General features: G+C 54.7%; 1 protein-coding gene across 1 annotated transcript in view; it reads left to right on the forward strand.

Moving 5' to 3' along the window:
* Positions 1 to 15,687, forward strand: part of MYO18B (myosin XVIIIB) — a 42,327-nt gene that overhangs the window by 1,746 nt on the left and 24,894 nt on the right. Inside the window, exons 5-24 of the mRNA XM_079543974.1 lie at positions 76 to 188; positions 358 to 534; positions 1,069 to 1,267; positions 1,435 to 1,577; positions 1,786 to 1,886; positions 2,041 to 2,104; positions 2,673 to 2,817; positions 5,609 to 5,779; positions 6,123 to 6,213; positions 6,945 to 7,137; positions 9,056 to 9,136; positions 9,400 to 9,547; positions 9,887 to 10,046; positions 10,954 to 11,137; positions 11,616 to 11,781; positions 12,255 to 12,364; positions 13,243 to 13,308; positions 14,029 to 14,157; positions 14,248 to 14,391; positions 15,133 to 15,222. Of these exons, the coding sequence (XP_079400100.1) occupies positions 76 to 188; positions 358 to 534; positions 1,069 to 1,267; positions 1,435 to 1,577; positions 1,786 to 1,886; positions 2,041 to 2,104; positions 2,673 to 2,817; positions 5,609 to 5,779; positions 6,123 to 6,213; positions 6,945 to 7,137; positions 9,056 to 9,136; positions 9,400 to 9,547; positions 9,887 to 10,046; positions 10,954 to 11,137; positions 11,616 to 11,781; positions 12,255 to 12,364; positions 13,243 to 13,308; positions 14,029 to 14,157; positions 14,248 to 14,391; positions 15,133 to 15,222 (2,675 nt within the window). The remainder of the gene's footprint in view (positions 1 to 75; positions 189 to 357; positions 535 to 1,068; positions 1,268 to 1,434; positions 1,578 to 1,785; positions 1,887 to 2,040; positions 2,105 to 2,672; positions 2,818 to 5,608; positions 5,780 to 6,122; positions 6,214 to 6,944; positions 7,138 to 9,055; positions 9,137 to 9,399; positions 9,548 to 9,886; positions 10,047 to 10,953; positions 11,138 to 11,615; positions 11,782 to 12,254; positions 12,365 to 13,242; positions 13,309 to 14,028; positions 14,158 to 14,247; positions 14,392 to 15,132; positions 15,223 to 15,687) is intronic.

Raw genomic sequence — 15,687 nt, forward strand, 5'->3', positions numbered from 1 at the left:
CACTGAGGGCCGGAGAGGCCTTTGGTGTGCCATGGCACGGCACTGTGTCAGTGGCTTATGGTTGCCATGTTGCAGCCACGCAGCTGAAACCTGATGTGGGGACACCAGAGCTGCCAGTGGGCAGAGTGCGGGTGCGCCAGGATGCAGATGGCAGCATCACTGAGGTGGATGAGGACAGCGTGCAGCGGGTGAGCCCACACTGGGTTCCAGCCCTCTTGGGGCTGGCTCTGGGTTACGGGGTGTACTTGGTGGGACACGGCCCAGGGTGGCTGTGGACGTGGTGCTGGCAGAGAGAGGGTGATGGCACTGTGCTCTGCCCCACGGCTGCTCCCTGACAGCACCCATTGCCTCCTACAGACCAACCCTCCCCACCTGGACCTGGCTGAGGACCTGGCCATGCTCCTCAACCTCAATGAGTGCAGCGCCCTGAACACACTGAAGCATCGCTACCACTCCCATCTCCCCTATACCTACGCCGGGCCCAGCCTGGTGGCCATCCGGCCCGGCCCCGATGCCGGCACCCATGCGGGGAAGGTAAGGGGTTGGGAGTGGGACCCTTCGTGGTACCCTGGGGTGAGGGGGTTCTGTGCTGGGAGGCGGACACCGAACCACCGAACCCACAGCGGGACATTGCGCAGGAGCTGGGAACTGCAGGCCGGCAGGTGGCACCGTGGGACCGCCGCAGTGGTCTGCGTGATGCTCGGGGCTGGGGATGCTCTGCGTAATGCTCGGGGCTGGCGGTGCTGTTGGTTGATGCTTGGGATCAGGGATGCAGGAGGATGCTCGGGGCTGGGCGTGCTGCTGGGTGATGCTCAGGAATGGCGATGCTCGCGGGTGGGCGCTGCTCCCAGCCAAGTAGTTTTCCCGATTTCTGGGAGAAAATCACTGTATTGCTGTACCCGCCATGGGGGTGTTGGTGCTGGGGCAGGAGCGGGCTGGGGAACAGTGCCTGAGGTGCACTAGCATTCTCAGGGGTTTTCTGCAGCATTCCCACAGCGTGAAACATCTCCAGTCTCTTTCCATGAGAACCCCTCTGATCACTCTTTGGGACTCGCCCCCGGCCCACAGGTGTCCAAGGGGAGGCGGGACAGCACAGCACCACACATCTGCTCGGTGGCACACAGAGCCTACAGGACCCTGCTGGCCCAGAGGCGGGACCAGGCCATCGTGCCCATGGGGCGCAGCGGTGCAGGGAAGACCACGAGCTGCCAGTTGGCCCTGGAGCACCTGGTGGGCACGGCGGGCAGCGTGGACGGCCGAGTCTCAGGTATGGGTTGGGTCTCAGGTAAGAGTTGGGGCTCAGGTAGGCTGTTGAGCAATCAGCAGCGCGAAGGCAGGTCTGGGTTTGGAGCTGTTGCATGGAGAGCGGAGATGAGGGCAGGAGTGGGGCTTCCCCAATGTACTGCTCAGGAGTTGCCCGTGTTGGTTTTGCAGTGGAGAAGATCCAGGCAATGTTCACGGTGCTGGGAGCCTTTGGGGCAGTGAGCACTGAGCAGAACAGCAGCTCCACACGCTTCTCCATGGTCCTCTCTCTGGATTTCAGTGCCGCTGGGCGCATCACCGCCGCTCACCTCCAGGTACCCCAAGGGCACTGCTACCTACTGAGCTCAGGGTCCCTGGGACCAACGCCATCCAAGTCCCTGCAAGGAGATCCCAGTCCCTCCCCAGCTCCTGGTGGTATCTCCCCATCTGTGGGTGCTGCTGTCTACTCCCCGTGTGCCCACACCATGCCCTGTGTGCTGGGGAATGGGGGCTGCCACTGATGCCCACCTCTGCTCTCTGCAGACCATGCTGCTGGAGAGGGGCCGTGTCGCCCAGCAGCCCCCTGGGGAGAGCAACTTTAACGTCTTTCCTATGATGCTGGCGGGCCTGGATGTGGCACAGAGGTGAGCAGCGTGCTGCTGCGGGGCCACTGGGGGCTGTGCAGGACCTCCCAGATGCCTTCCTCATTGTGGAGCTCTGCATGGGGAAGTTGGGAAGTGGTGTGGTCTGCATGGCACAGAGCAGGGCTCAGATCTTGCCTTCCCAAACTCCTTGTAGGACCACGTTGCACTTGCACCAGGTGGCTGAGAGCAATGCCTTTGGAATCAAGCCCTTCTCAAAGGTAAGGAGCACTGATGGAGCCCTGTGCCTCTCCAACCTGCGGCTGAGCCCTGATATTGCACCATGGCAGTGGCTCTGGGGCTGAGTGTTTCCTTTGGAGAGTGCAGAATGCAATTTTAGAAGCTAAAGGCACCACATTTGATATCCAGCAGCAGCTCCCTATTAGTCTGAGCCCTTCACAAAGGTTGGGCAGATTGCCAATGAGCCCAAGTGCTGGGATGAATCGCAGCAATTTGCAGTTACATCACCAGTGGGTGAATTCAGTATTCAATCTTCATTAAGGAGCTCCAGTGCCAGTCTGGAGCTGCTAAAGTCGGCTGCTGCAGCGCTGAGGGCACGGCGAGGCCTCGAGCTCCACTGGTGCCACAGATTTGAGCTGAGTTGTGATAGTGAGATTTGAGCAGATATGAGTTGTGATATTCTGTGTCAGAAGCACCAGGCTCTCCATGCAGAGATGCTCCCGTTGTTCCATGTCTCTTTCTGTGTCCCCTCATCATCCTCTCCTGCCTGCCCATCTGCACGTCCCCATCCTTTTGGGTGCCCCATATATCCCCCCTCTCTTCCTGCAGCCCGAGGAGAAGCAGAAGGCGAGCGCAGCGTTTGCAAAGCTGCAAGCAGCCATGGGTGTGCTGGGCATCACAGCAGAGGAGCAGGTGGCCGTGTGGAGAGTGCTGGCTGGCATCCACCACCTGGGAGCCGCGGGGGCCTGCCGAGGTAAGGGCTGTTCCCTCCTTCCTCCATAGCCACTGGCAGTGCAGTGGGCAGGGTGGGTGCTGCTCTCCGGAGGTGAGCTGCCATGGGACCTCGTGGCACCAGTCGTGGTGTCATCACTTGAGTGCCTCATACAGCACCTGAGCTACACGAGAACGGTTCCAGATGAGAACTGTAGTTATGAAGGCTTTGTTAATACAAGCATACAGAGATTGCCATATCCCTTGTAAATTATGTTAAGCAGTGTGCTAACCCGTCTGGGAGAGAGCCCCATTGATTTACACCCTTCAATTTATGAGGGCTGCGTAAAGGCTGCTATAAACTCAGCACAGACATCCATAAACGTCTCCGCAACGTGTCATAACACATCTCGTGGTAATTTAAGCCATTAATCATCTATTAATTATTTCAAAAGGATAAATGCTGTCGTCACTTAGAGAGCATTCTCCTTCCCCTTCCCTCTGGCGCTCCGTCTCCCCATTTCCCTTCTCCCCTTTTATATGGTAGAGTGTCACAAAGAAGCTTTTGGTAAAACCAAAGCCCTTCTGCCTTAAGAGCTTCCAGGACAGCAGGATTTAGAGATGTGTCTCCTTCTTGGTGCCGTGCCATCAGCTGGGCCTGAATGCTTTGTTAGCATTTTCAATCCATTCTTGTAATTACCTGAGCCGATTTGCTCTGACTTACATTGGGACTGCCTGCGTGTCACTCGGGAGTCAGGCGAGGGCTGCATTCACAAAGCCTTGGAGCAGTTCTCGTGGTGTGAAGAGGAATGTGAAGTGTTGTGCTGGGGCTCCGGAGCTGCGTATGGGATTAACAATCAGAGCATGTCTCAGCAGCACTCGCTCCGCTATCGATTCCCCCATCGTGTGTCAACCAAAGGGGAGAAATGAAAGGAAATACGGATAAAAAATGGATCAAAGCCGGATGGAGCAAAAGTCTCGGCGGGGGCGATGACTCTTTTAATGTGGTTAAACCTGTCTCCTGATCGCCACCTCTTCCCTTCCCTCTCATGCCCTTTGAAGATCTGCGCTCAGCATCCTCTCACCGAGGGCAGCCCCTCCTCCCCACGGCGCATTCCGAGCCCCTTCCCTGCGCTTTGCTCCCTCTGCTGATTGCCGTCGTCTCGTCACAAAGCTTCTTGCCCAGGAATGAAGCAGGAGGGAACAGCACCATCTCCCTCTGGCTGGGAGCGGAAAATGCATTTGTGGCGAGAAAAACACCGAGAAGAAAAGGCTGAATTTCAAAGCCAAGGTGTCAGCAATTCCCCTTTGCTTTTGAAATGCGTCGAAGCGGCTCTTTTTATGAGAAACAAGCCGACATCCAGAGGCCGGCAGGGCACCTTAGGTACCCATTCACCTAAAAGAGCTTTCGGTCCCCTTTGTGCACCGCGGACCGCGGTGTATTTTCATTTCTTCATTAGCTCTCTAACCGGGAAGGAGGGCTCGGGCACAGCCGGGGTCGGCGCTCAGCTCCCTCTCCACTGCTGCTTTGGATGGAGCTGCAGTGCTATAGGGGGAGGGTGGCATTGCCAGGGTTCTGCTCTTCCTTGGGGTTTTGGTTTCCTTCAGGGTGCAGATAGGCGTTGCATTAGAAACACAGGTGCAGGGTATCTGTGCAATGTGGGGTCTGCCTTGTGCAGCAGGACCCAGGGCTCTGGATCCCCTGTCCTGGTGGCTGAGAGCAGAGCAGGGACGTCTGGTTTTGTTACACCAGCTCTGCTGCTTCGCCCTGCCGGGAAGGGAAGAGCTGCTCTGCTGCCTGGTGTTGTTCATCACAATGATCCCTGGAAAAGATTGCATTAGGGCTGGCCTCTGCATCCTGCCCATTTTTCTCTCTGTTAAAGCCTTCTGCTCTTCAGCACTCGGGTTTCCTGCTGCAGGGAGAAGCACCTGGGGAATGTTTTCAGTATTTCGTCCTTCTTTTTTTCTCTTTCCTGCTCCAAGCAGGCTGTCTCTGTGCCCCCCGAGTTATGGCACTATCTGTTCAGTGCTCTGACATCTTTATTACAAACAGCTGGGGAAACGCAGCCAGAGTGGCAGATTTCTTTAATCATGCTATTACACAGCTCTCCCCTTTGTTATAGATAGGCTTCAACATGTCATACATCAGCCAGCCGGTCAGCGGAGAATAGACCGGAGGATTTAGAGCAGGACAAATAGATTACCCCATCCAGCCGGGAGGATCCTCCTCTCCCCCTCAGGTGGTAATCCCATCAGCACCCCACTGGGCTGCTTGCTGCCGTGTTTGCTGGTTGCAAGGCATTCAGCCCAGCTGCAACCTGCCCTAAACTGCTCAGCCCTCCCTGGTCAGAGCAGTGGGGAACACACTGCGATGTGTTGGTCTGAGATGTTTCATTCCCAACCAAAAATTATGCCAAGTGATGACCCAAATGGGTCAAACCGATCCAGGGAAGGGAGGAAAAGCTTTTCAGATTTGTTGGAGGTGTTACAGAGGCAGGGAGTGAGGGAAGCGCCCGACCACGTCCACCGTAATTGAAAATTAAAGCAGCAGCCTATAGAGAAGGGCATAAAGCTGAGCACCATGGCAATGAAAGGAATTGGAAAGCAGCTCTCTGCTGGCTTGCAGAGCACGTGGGGCTGCAACACCCGAGAGCATCGGCTGCAAAACCCCTCCAAGCTCAGCAGTGCTCTTCATGCTCCTACTGCAGAGCCGGTGCTGGGGGCTGCGGTGCTGTGCAGGATGCCCTTGATGGAATCCCTGCTGCAGGACCGCCACCCGCCTCCATCCCATGTGCTGTCTCTGTGTGTGTTTGATGCCCTGCCTCCCTTCGCAGTGGGCCGCAAGCAGTTCATGCACTTTGAGTGGGCGACACACGCTGCTGAGGTGCTGGGCTGTGAGCTGGAGGAGCTCAGCACCGCCGTCTTCAAGCACCACCTGAAGCAGATCCTGGCACAGGCGGCTGCACGGGGCGGCGGGAGGCCCTCTGAAGAGGAGGGACCCTCAGGTACCCAGCGCTCCCTTCTCCCTTTCCTCATGGAGTTCCTATTTCCACATGGGATATTTCTATTTCCATGTGGGAATGCGATAGAGCCCTGATTACCACCTGGAAAAGAGACCTGGGCATGAAGGAGTGCAGGTGATGCCTCTGGAAGATCAGCAATGGGGCCCTCCCTAGAAATGGGGAGGGAAAGAAGAAAGAAATGCCATGGGGGCAGCAGGGTGGGCTTCTGCTGTGCCCCATAGCCTAACCTGGGGCACGTGCACAAAGCACGGGGCACTGGAGGGGCTGCGGGCACACAGGTGGCTGTGCACAGGCAGGGAGCATTACTTTGCTCTTCTCTCTGCAGGGCAGAAGATGACAGGTGTGGAGTGTGTGGAGGGAATGGCTTCAGGTCTCTACGAAGAGCTCTTTGCTGCACTCGTCTCCATGATCAACAGGTATGGGGCCAGCATTGCGTCCTGCAGAGCTCAGTGATGGGTGAGATATCGCAGGCTGGAGCTGGGGTTAGCGGTGTGCAGGGAGCCCACAGGGAGCCATGCAGCTGCTGTGTGGTCACAAGTGGGGATCAAAATGTTGCAAAGCATCCCTCCTCTGCTCACCTCCGTCTGGAAAGCTGGGAGGGAGGGGCATCCCTTGTACTGAAATGACCCATTCAATTAAACGGAATGCTTGACACGGGGGTGAGGATCAGACCCCAAACAATTCACTTTTCTCAATTCAGATGTGCAGCCCAATTTGTACAAGTCAGCATCCGCATGAAACCCAGTGCTCAGAAACACTCTGTGTTGTTCCAGCGGGTCTATTTTTACCTGCAGCTGAATATTTTCATTTTAATTCCTAGCAACCGCATTCCAAAGTGAAATTGGTGATGGTACTCTAAGACCTTGTAGAAGATTCTCTTGAATAGCAGCACTAAATCATGCTGTACCCTACTCCCTTTAAAGCTAGTGTTGCTTTGCTTGACTTTATTCCCCACACTGACCCATCAACACCTATCAAAGCTTTGCAATGGTGGCCGGAGAGAAATGTCATGCTGCTGTGCAGTCCATGTGCCGGTAGCGATGGCGATGGCTCTAAACACCCAGGGTGCCAGGAAGGGACGCAGGCAGGGGGAGGCTGGAAGCTAGCAGAGGGTCGGTGTCACCCCACGCTGTGTGCCCGTCCCCAGGTCCTTCTCATCCCAGCACCTCTCCATCGCCTCCATTGCGGTGGTGGACACCCCTGGCTTCCACAACCCGCGGCACCAGGGTGGGCAGCGGGCAGCCACGTTTGAGGAGCTGTGCCACAACTACGTGCATGAGCGGCTGCAGGGGCTCTTCTACGAGAGAACCTTTGTCTCGGAGATGGAGAGGTACAAAGAGGTGAGCGTGGGTGCATGGGGCTGCCTTGGGCACGTGCAGTGCCTGTGAGCTGCTGCGGTGAAAGGGACGGCGCTTCGGGGCTGTGATGGAGGAGTGCTGCAGGAGCACAGGGTCTGCAGGCCCTTCCTCCTTCTGCCCCCAGCAGTGTCCTCGTGGGCATTTGTGAGGCCACGGGGTGACCGTTGGGTAACCATCATGGGAACATGGAACATTTGAATGACCATGGAGGGGTTGTGGGGAGGAGATGGTGTGGCCATGGAGCGCTCATGTCTTGACCTTGAGAAGATCACAAAGGGGAAATGGGTTGACTGTAAGGTGACCATAAGGGGATCACAGGGTGGAACATTCAGAAACCATGAGGCAACCGTGAAGGGACCAAAGTGAGAACATTGAATGACCATAAAAGGATCATGGTCATGGTGTGACCATGAGGTGATTGTGGAGATACCACAGGGTAAAACGGGGGGATGCAGTGAGTAATAGGCATCAAAGAAGTGAGTATGGGGCAGCCATTCTAGGGCCATGTGCTGACCACCTGATGAATGTGGGAAAACCATGTTGTGACCATGGGGTGACTACGAAGGAACCACGGTGTGAACAAGGAATCACGCGTGAAGGGATCACGGGGTGGACAACTGACTGGCAGTGAAGTCAGACTGAAGGGAATATTGGGTAACCATGAATGAACCACAGGGAGAACATGAGGGGCCAAAGGCTGAACCATGCAGGGGCCATGGAGTAACCATGTGAGAACGTGGGTGACCACGACGTTGAGGATACTTGGCAGTAAATTCAGAGCCTTCAGCAGTTAATTAAAAACCTTCAGCAAGCAGACATTCTGATTAGGGAAGGCTGTTTCTCCTAGTTGAACAGGACATCTGGTGCCCAAAAGCAGGCTCTCAGCATTCCTTTGGGGAGGTACCATGTACCCTGCTATGGTTGATAATAGTTACCACAAAAATTAAAAATTCCTGGTTCTAATTCCTAATCAAAAACTTAATCAACAGCCATGTTTTCTGTAAATAAGTTCTTAACCAAACATGGGGCCTGGCCTACTTAACATATGATATACTTCCATAGCCACGGATAGGGCCCTGGGAAGCCTGATGTGTTGGGGGGCAACCAACCCACGGCAGGGGGTTGGAACTGGGTGGGCTTTAAGATCCCCTCCAATGGAAGCCATTCTATGATTTGTGAGGCATCTCCTCCCAGCTGAGGTGCTCTGCACCCTTCTGGTGGTGCAGCTGGGCTTTTCCTAAATTAGCTCAGGTGTCGAATAATAGAGAACAGAAAGGAAAATGATAAATTATCACAGAAATAAACTGCTGGAAAATCTACTGGCAAAAATGAACTTATTAAGCTTGCAGAAGTAACTTTAATACCTTCAGCTCTGGAAAAATGGTTGAATTCCCACGGCTTAATATTCACACAGCACTTGTCTCCAGTAAGTATAGATGTGCCCTTCAGTAGTGATGAATATGCAGCTACCAGCCGAGCATGAAATGAAGGAGCTTGGTGGGATCACCATGCCTTGTGCCAGTGCTGCCCTGCCCCAAACATGGGGCTTTCTGCTGCCACCCCCTGAGCCTCAGAAACACCACAGGGTGCTGGAAACACGAGACCTGCTGGCCCCGCCAACCTGAAATAGAAAGGGAACACGAATGGCGGCTCTGCCCGCCAGCTGCACGTTAATAATTGATTGTTTCCTCGGTGCTCTCTTGTTCGGTCCTGTTATTATCATATCCATCATTTATGCAGCTTGTCTGACACTCACCGAGTGCTGTGGAGCCCTTGGAGCGTGCTGCTCTGCGCCCACAGAAGTGTCCCTGGTGGCAGCTCCGCTCCATCGCCCTCCCCGTGTGCACGCACCTGCGGTCGGACTCCTGACTGAAGTGAGCTTTTAAATAATGTTTTCCAGGAAAATGTTGAGGTGTCTTTTGATCTTCCAGAGCGCTCTCCACTGGTCACGCTGTCCATCGTTGACCTGAACCCCTCGCAGGTAACCGGGCCCGGTGGCCACTGGGGGAATTGGTCGCTCTGCCTGGAGCATCTTTCCTCTGCTCGGAGGGTTGCAGAGGCCGTGCTGCCTCGTTGTGTGCAGTGCATGTGGCACGAGTTACCAGGGGCACACAGCTGGGCAGAGGTTTCCTTTCTTCTCAGCTTAGAGCAAAGATGCTGGGAAGTGGGGCATGCTGGCTGCAGCTCCTGGCCACCCCCTGTCCCGTTCCTGGTGACCCAAGAGACACCTCCACTCTTTGACAGCCACAGGTACTGCCCAGCAGCCTGGGGGCCGACCGCAGGGGGCTGCTGTGGATCCTGGATGAGGAGGTGCTGATCCCAGGCTCTGGAGATGGTGCTGCTTTTGACCGCCTCTGCTCTTACTTTGCCCCAAAAGGATCTGACCAGGATGGTGAGTTGGGCATCTCCCCACACTCCAGCTGCATTGCTTCTGGAATCACCATTTAGCTATGACAATTAAGGAAACCCCCCAGAAAATTAACTATTTCACTTTCCTTCTTGGGCAATCCTCTTCTGCTAAGAAACGCAGAGCTGGGTTCTCTCCCATCAGTGAAAGCAGTGTGGGTTCCCCGTGCACCATCACTGTTCTGTGCCTGGAGAGCACGGTCTGAAATGCTCTGCTAGGTGCACGCCATCTCCTGGCCCTGCTGGCAGTGGTAGCCCCACGGGAACCTGATGGTGACCCCCTTGGGGTGCAGTTGACCCCCTCATGGCACTGTTGCTGTTGCAGGGGCCGGCTGTGTGCGCAAGTGTGAGCAGGCACTGCACTTTGAGATCCCACACCAGCTAGGCACCGACCCCGTGCGCTATGACCTGGCAGGCTGGGTGAGCAAGGCCAAGCTCAACCTGTCGGCAGAGAACGCCAGTCAGCTGCTGCAGCAATCTCAGCTGTGAGTATGGGGCATGTGCTTGTGGCTGCTCCATGGGAGAGGGATGAGATGGGGAAGGAAGCAAGGAAAAAGCCAGGAAAAAAGCTGCTTTTGGTCCAGCTTTGTTGGAATATTTAGAATTTAGTATGGTAGGGGAGCAAAGCCAAGTGATTTGATGTATAGCCACCCAGCCCCAGCTGATGAGCAGCTAGATGTGCATGGTTTGATTATGGTGGATGCTCAACAGGGAGCTGGTGGATAATGCCATCTCATCCAAATCATCCCATAATGCTCCCCATCAAAATTACCTGAAGCAGTAGAGCTGTGTCTAACCCTAACCCTAACCCAATGCAAAGAAATTCAGTGGAATGCAACACAGTAAAATGCAGTGGAATTCACTGCAATCCAGTGATGTGAAATGAAATCAAATGCAGTGCAACATCATGTCATCCTAAGCCTAACTGTAACCCTGCTGCAGGGGAGGCAACGTGGGGAGAATGCTGGGTGCTGCTGTCCCACAGGTAGAAGGGCCCCGCAATGTCCTTGGCTCTGCAGCATCGCAGTGCAGAGGCAGTGAGGCACCCATGTAGCAGCACTTCTCTTTCCCCTGCTGCATCCAGCAACCTTGTAAACTACTGGAGCTGAAACACAAACACGCTGGTACAGATGCCTCTGCACACGCCATGATTTTAACCTTCTGCTTAAGCCCTGCCGGCTCGTTTTGTTCTGGGCTTTGGTTCAGGGAAGTTCTAATAGCAACAAGCAGCGGGGTTCTCGATGCAGAGAGAAGCCAGGAGCTGTGGGGCAGCACTGCATGAGCACCAGTGCTGGATTTGGCACTGACCTCGGGCTGCAGGTTGCTGGCAGCAAAGTGCCCCCGTGCTGCCCCCGCTGCGTACCCAGCACCTCACTCTTTTCTCGCCCACAGGAATGCACTGCAGGAGCTGGCAATGCTGCGCCGCGGGGTGCCGCGGGTCTGCCGTGCTGTGGTGGGGCTGGAAGGGTGCTCACAGGCGGCCCTGCAGCGCAATGCCTGCATCAGGAAGGTCTTCGCCAGCAGCTTGGCAGCAGTCAGGAGGAGATCGGTGTGCGCCCAGCTCAAGCTGCAGGCGGTGAGTGCAGAGACAGGAGCAGGGCTGTGCGTGGCTCCTCTCGGCTGGGGATGCTGCGCTGCTGCTCAGGGAGAGCATCGCAAGGAAACAAGTCGCAAAGCAGATTACATGCACACCTTGCTGTGCTGCTGGTTAATCCTCTTAAGCATGCTGGCCCTCCGTGCTGGCTGTGCGCCAGCCTCCTGTTGCTCACGCTGTAATGGGGTGGTTGGGCTCCCAGCAGACCCAGCAGCCAGCTTCATACATGTTCTGGCTCCCCCCAGCCCCAGTGGAATCATAGAATCACAGAATTTTTTGAGATAGAAGTGACCTTTAAAGGCCACTTGGCCCCTCTCCCCTACAAGGAACATCTACAACTCGACTAGGTGCTCAGAGCCCTGTTTCCAGAGACAGGGCATTTGGGAACAGAAAACCTGGGGCTTTGGGAGAAAGTCTTGCTTGGTTACCTCCAGTCCCACTGACATCTTCTTTCCCCTAGGACGCTCTCACCAGCCTCCTGCGGCGCTCCCAGCTGCACTTTGTGCACTCCCTGGTTCCTGGGACAGCGGTGGAGAAGGCAGACCCCCCGCTGCTGGATGTGCCGGCCCTGCGAGCCCAGCTGGGGGGCAGCCAGCTCCTGGATGCCCTGCGCCTGCACCGCATTGGTATGCACTGCCCCCTGCAGCCCCTGCTCAGCCCTCCACGCTTTGCTCATGTCCTGCCTCTCGCTGGACCTGCTTCACCACATTGCCAGTGCCTTTGGGGATTTTTGAGAGGTCTCTTCACTGCTGGTGGCTCAGCTTGAGCACAATGAGCGCAGTGCCCAGTGCTCCCTTTGCAGACCAATGCATGACTTTGTTCCTGCAGCCTGTGGGGTCACAAAAGGCCCGAGCAAGGGGCTGGGGACATTTCCTGCATTGCACATTGTGCCACCTTATCCAGCCGCCTCGAGCGCACCTTTCGTTCCCTTCCTGCTGCTTCTGTTTTGCCATCATTTTGCTCAGCTCCCCCAGCCCCCCCACCTGCATCCCACTTTGCTGCATGCCCCAGCAGCCCCTGCACTGCTCCCTTCCTCTCCATCAATACAAACCTCACCGCCAGTTCATGCATCCTGCCCAGAGGTGTCTGTTGTCCCCAGGGTACGCGGACCACCTGCTCCTGACCCACTTCCGACGGCGCTTCCAGGTGCTGGCTCCAGCTGTCATGAAGAAGTGCACATCTGCCTACGAGGTGCCGGATGAGAGCAAGGTATGCCCTGACTGAGAGCACCACCTTGGGCTCTGCCCGTGCCCATACTCAGCAGTCAGGGCTCTCTCTGCAATTAGGAGCTATTACCGGAGCTCTTCAAAGGAGCTCTTGGTCTTGCCCTGGGGCAGGGGGCAGCTCCATCCGGGCTCAGCCATTCAATACATTCAGCGCTCTTATTGTCATGGCTGCCCCTGGGGCTGTGGGGTCAATGCCTAAAGCTCTGCTGAGCCTCTCCCGGCAGCAGTGGGTGATGTGCTCTGCTCTCAGCCCCGGAGTTTCTCCCCCTTAAGGCTGTGTTTTTGCAAAGGCTGTAATCACTCCTAGCGTGGGCTGCATTTTCCAGGGTTATTGCACCATGGAGAAGACTTGGAGAAACCAGCCTGGAAATGAAGCCTATTACTGCTTCTTTTTAATACTTAAGAGCAAAGAGCTTTGGAAACCCTGCTAGGTTAGGGCTGGGGGTGTCCCAAAATATGTGAAGCTGAGGACAAAGCAGAATCACACCCCAGGGACCCAATGTAGCTCAAAGAGCATGAAGTTCCCAGGGCTGGGCATCACCTGGGCTGGCACCAAAGGAACGAAGGCCAGGATCTCCCAGTTGAACAGGTTTTATAATAAATCAGTAGCAAGGCTGGGGAGAGTCACCCGCATGCCTGGAATGAGATGTGGGTAAGCCAGAGAGCTGAGGGGAGATCAATCAAAGACGGACATATGCTCTGTTGTGCAAACTGCCAGAGTGCATGCACGTTCAGTAGAGACCTCGGGATTTAATGAGACAAGTCTGACAGTCAGAAAAGGTCAACATTGTCATTAAAGAAGGCAGAGGGGACTCACAGCAGCGCATGAGCTGGGAGCTGCAGTGCATTCCCTCCCTGCAGGCAATCGAGGAGCTCTTCCACGCGCTGGATCTGGAGAAGAAAAGTGTGGCCATAGGACGCAGCCAGGTACAAAGGCATCACCCTGGGTTATAGTGTGCCTCGTCCTGAAACCCAACCCAGCCACCTCCCACGTCCCATAGAAGCAACGGGGCTCGGGGAGCTTGGTCTCTTTGAGTAGGGGTGAAACCTGCCAGACCGGGCAGCACTTGTCCCAGCAACAGAATTTGAACTTAAAGTTGATAATCTCAAAGGAAAATTAATTTCATATGCATGCTTGCCTTCAGCTCTCAGAGTCTATAAAGAAAGAATTCATGAAATGGTTCTGTGGAGTGAAATAACTTTCTTTTATCCCGCGCAGTGCAGTTTGCAATTATCTCTTCTATGAAACCCTTGTACTTAATCAATAGTGCGATAGCAGCTGCAGTCACATCTTGTTATATGGCACTTGGTTTTGCCATCACTTTGAGTATTGATTTTGCACTAGCTTCTAAAACTCGCTGGCTTATGAAGTTAATACAGACCTTAATGAGACAATCAAGTAGGTGGTGGAGCAATCATAACATTATCTCAAGAAAGCGATCTTCCCTGGGATTGTTCTTTGATTCAGTTTGGCTTCTTTGAAATGCAACTCTTGGGGTGTACCTGTGGGTTCAGGAGTGTCATTCATTATTACTGAAGCTGCATTATGCAGACGGTGCATACGGTTTGGAAGTGACCGGGGCAGCTCTGGGCTCAGAGCCAGGGTTGTTCTGCTCCCGGGGTGCACATCGCTCTCTCCTTGCATAGGTGTTCCTGAAGGCAGGTGTTCTCACCAGGCTGGAGAAGCAGCGTGACAAGCTGATAGCTCAGAAACTGATCCTCCTCCAGGCAGCCTGTAAGGGTTTCCTCAGCCGTCAGAAGTTCAAGAGGCTGAAGGTACCCATCCCATGGGTCGGGATGCCCTGAGTCCACCAAGATATGTGCTTGGGCTGCTGCACAGGGTCAGGGCTGCTGTGATACCTGCAGGTACAACGTCTTGCTGTCCGCTGCATCCAGAAGAACGTGGTGGTCTTCCAGGCGGTCCGGCACTGGCCCTGGTGGCAGCTGCTGAGCCGTGTGCGGCCCTTGCTCAGCATTAACCTGGCAGAGGAACAGCTGCGAGTAAAAGAGGTAAGTTCCATGGGATGGGATGGGCTGGGATGGGATGGGATGGGACATGATGAGATGGGATGATTTGGGAGCTCTGCCTTGTCCTCCCTGAGAGGTTGTTGGTGCTAGACCTGCTGAGCTGAGCCTCTTGGGATGATGGGCGAGCTGAGCACCCAAACAGCCTTGTTGCAGGGAATTTTTCTCTGTGCTATTGCCAGAGCTGTGCTTCCATCCAGGCCAGAACTGATGATGGGAGCCTCCCACGGGTATTTACTGGCCTGGGAATGTCACATTTCACCCAACCCCTTGGAGCTGGAACTAGGTGATCTTTAAGGTCCCTTCCAACCTAATCCATTCTTTGATTTGTCATGCTATGAGACCTCTGTTAAATTCTTAGTCCGTATTCCCCAACATCCCATTCGTGTTTTTGCCTTAGGGATGTCCTAACAAGATGTTTCCAGGCTGGCTCAGATAAAACAAACACTGCCCAATCTCCATTCCGTCATTCCTTTTGAGACTGCCTCTGTACGTATGAGGATGTGCTCTGTACATAGACCAAAGCTGACATTCCCTCCAATGGAATTCGTGTCAGGAGCTGGAGTCCCAGCAATTTGCAGTGAGCAGCCTTCAAAGCTGTCTGCTAGATTTTCTTAATAAGGCAGCTGTGTCTCTCCCACTTATTTTTAAAAGAAAACAAGACCATGATAAGTAAACTGAGGATGCCAGAGCTCTCACTGTGTGTTTTCCTGCAATCTTACCTAGAAGGAGCTGGCGGCACTCAGAAGGAAGCTGGAGAGATCGGAGCAGTCGTGCAGTGAGCTCAGGCAGAACACCGAGAAGCTGGAGAGCAAGGTAGGGCCTGAAAGAGCCCTCTGCTCACTCATGTCAAAGTTATGCCCTATCAGGATAAGCGTGGCCACAGAGGAAAGGTGTTGGATGTTGTGCACTGGTGGCCTTTGGGACTGATGTCACCACACTGACAGGGTGACCGTGTGGATGCTGTCCCTTCTGCTGGCAAAAGGCGATTGTTAGAACAGGAAATGGCACATAGTTGTTTCATGTTCCCACTATGCTCTCCAAGCAGCTGTCTTGGTGACTTCTGCAAGCACCTTGAGTGGCTTTGTTTAATGGGACCAATGCTAATAATGAGGGAAAGAGCATGGCAGGATCATCCCGCTCACTGCTGCGGCTCAGCCTTGATCTGCTTTGGATTTGCTCGTTTCTCTGATCTTAGGTGCAACACTCTGCTTAGCTGTGCCAGTACCCTCACCCAGCACCCTCTTCTTCAGGGGGAAGTGACTGCTGATTATTTTGCTG

Source organism: Tetrao urogallus (assembly GCF_951394365.1).
Source record: "Tetrao urogallus genome assembly, chromosome: 17".
NCBI classification, from domain to species: domain Eukaryota; kingdom Metazoa; phylum Chordata; class Aves; order Galliformes; family Phasianidae; genus Tetrao; species Tetrao urogallus.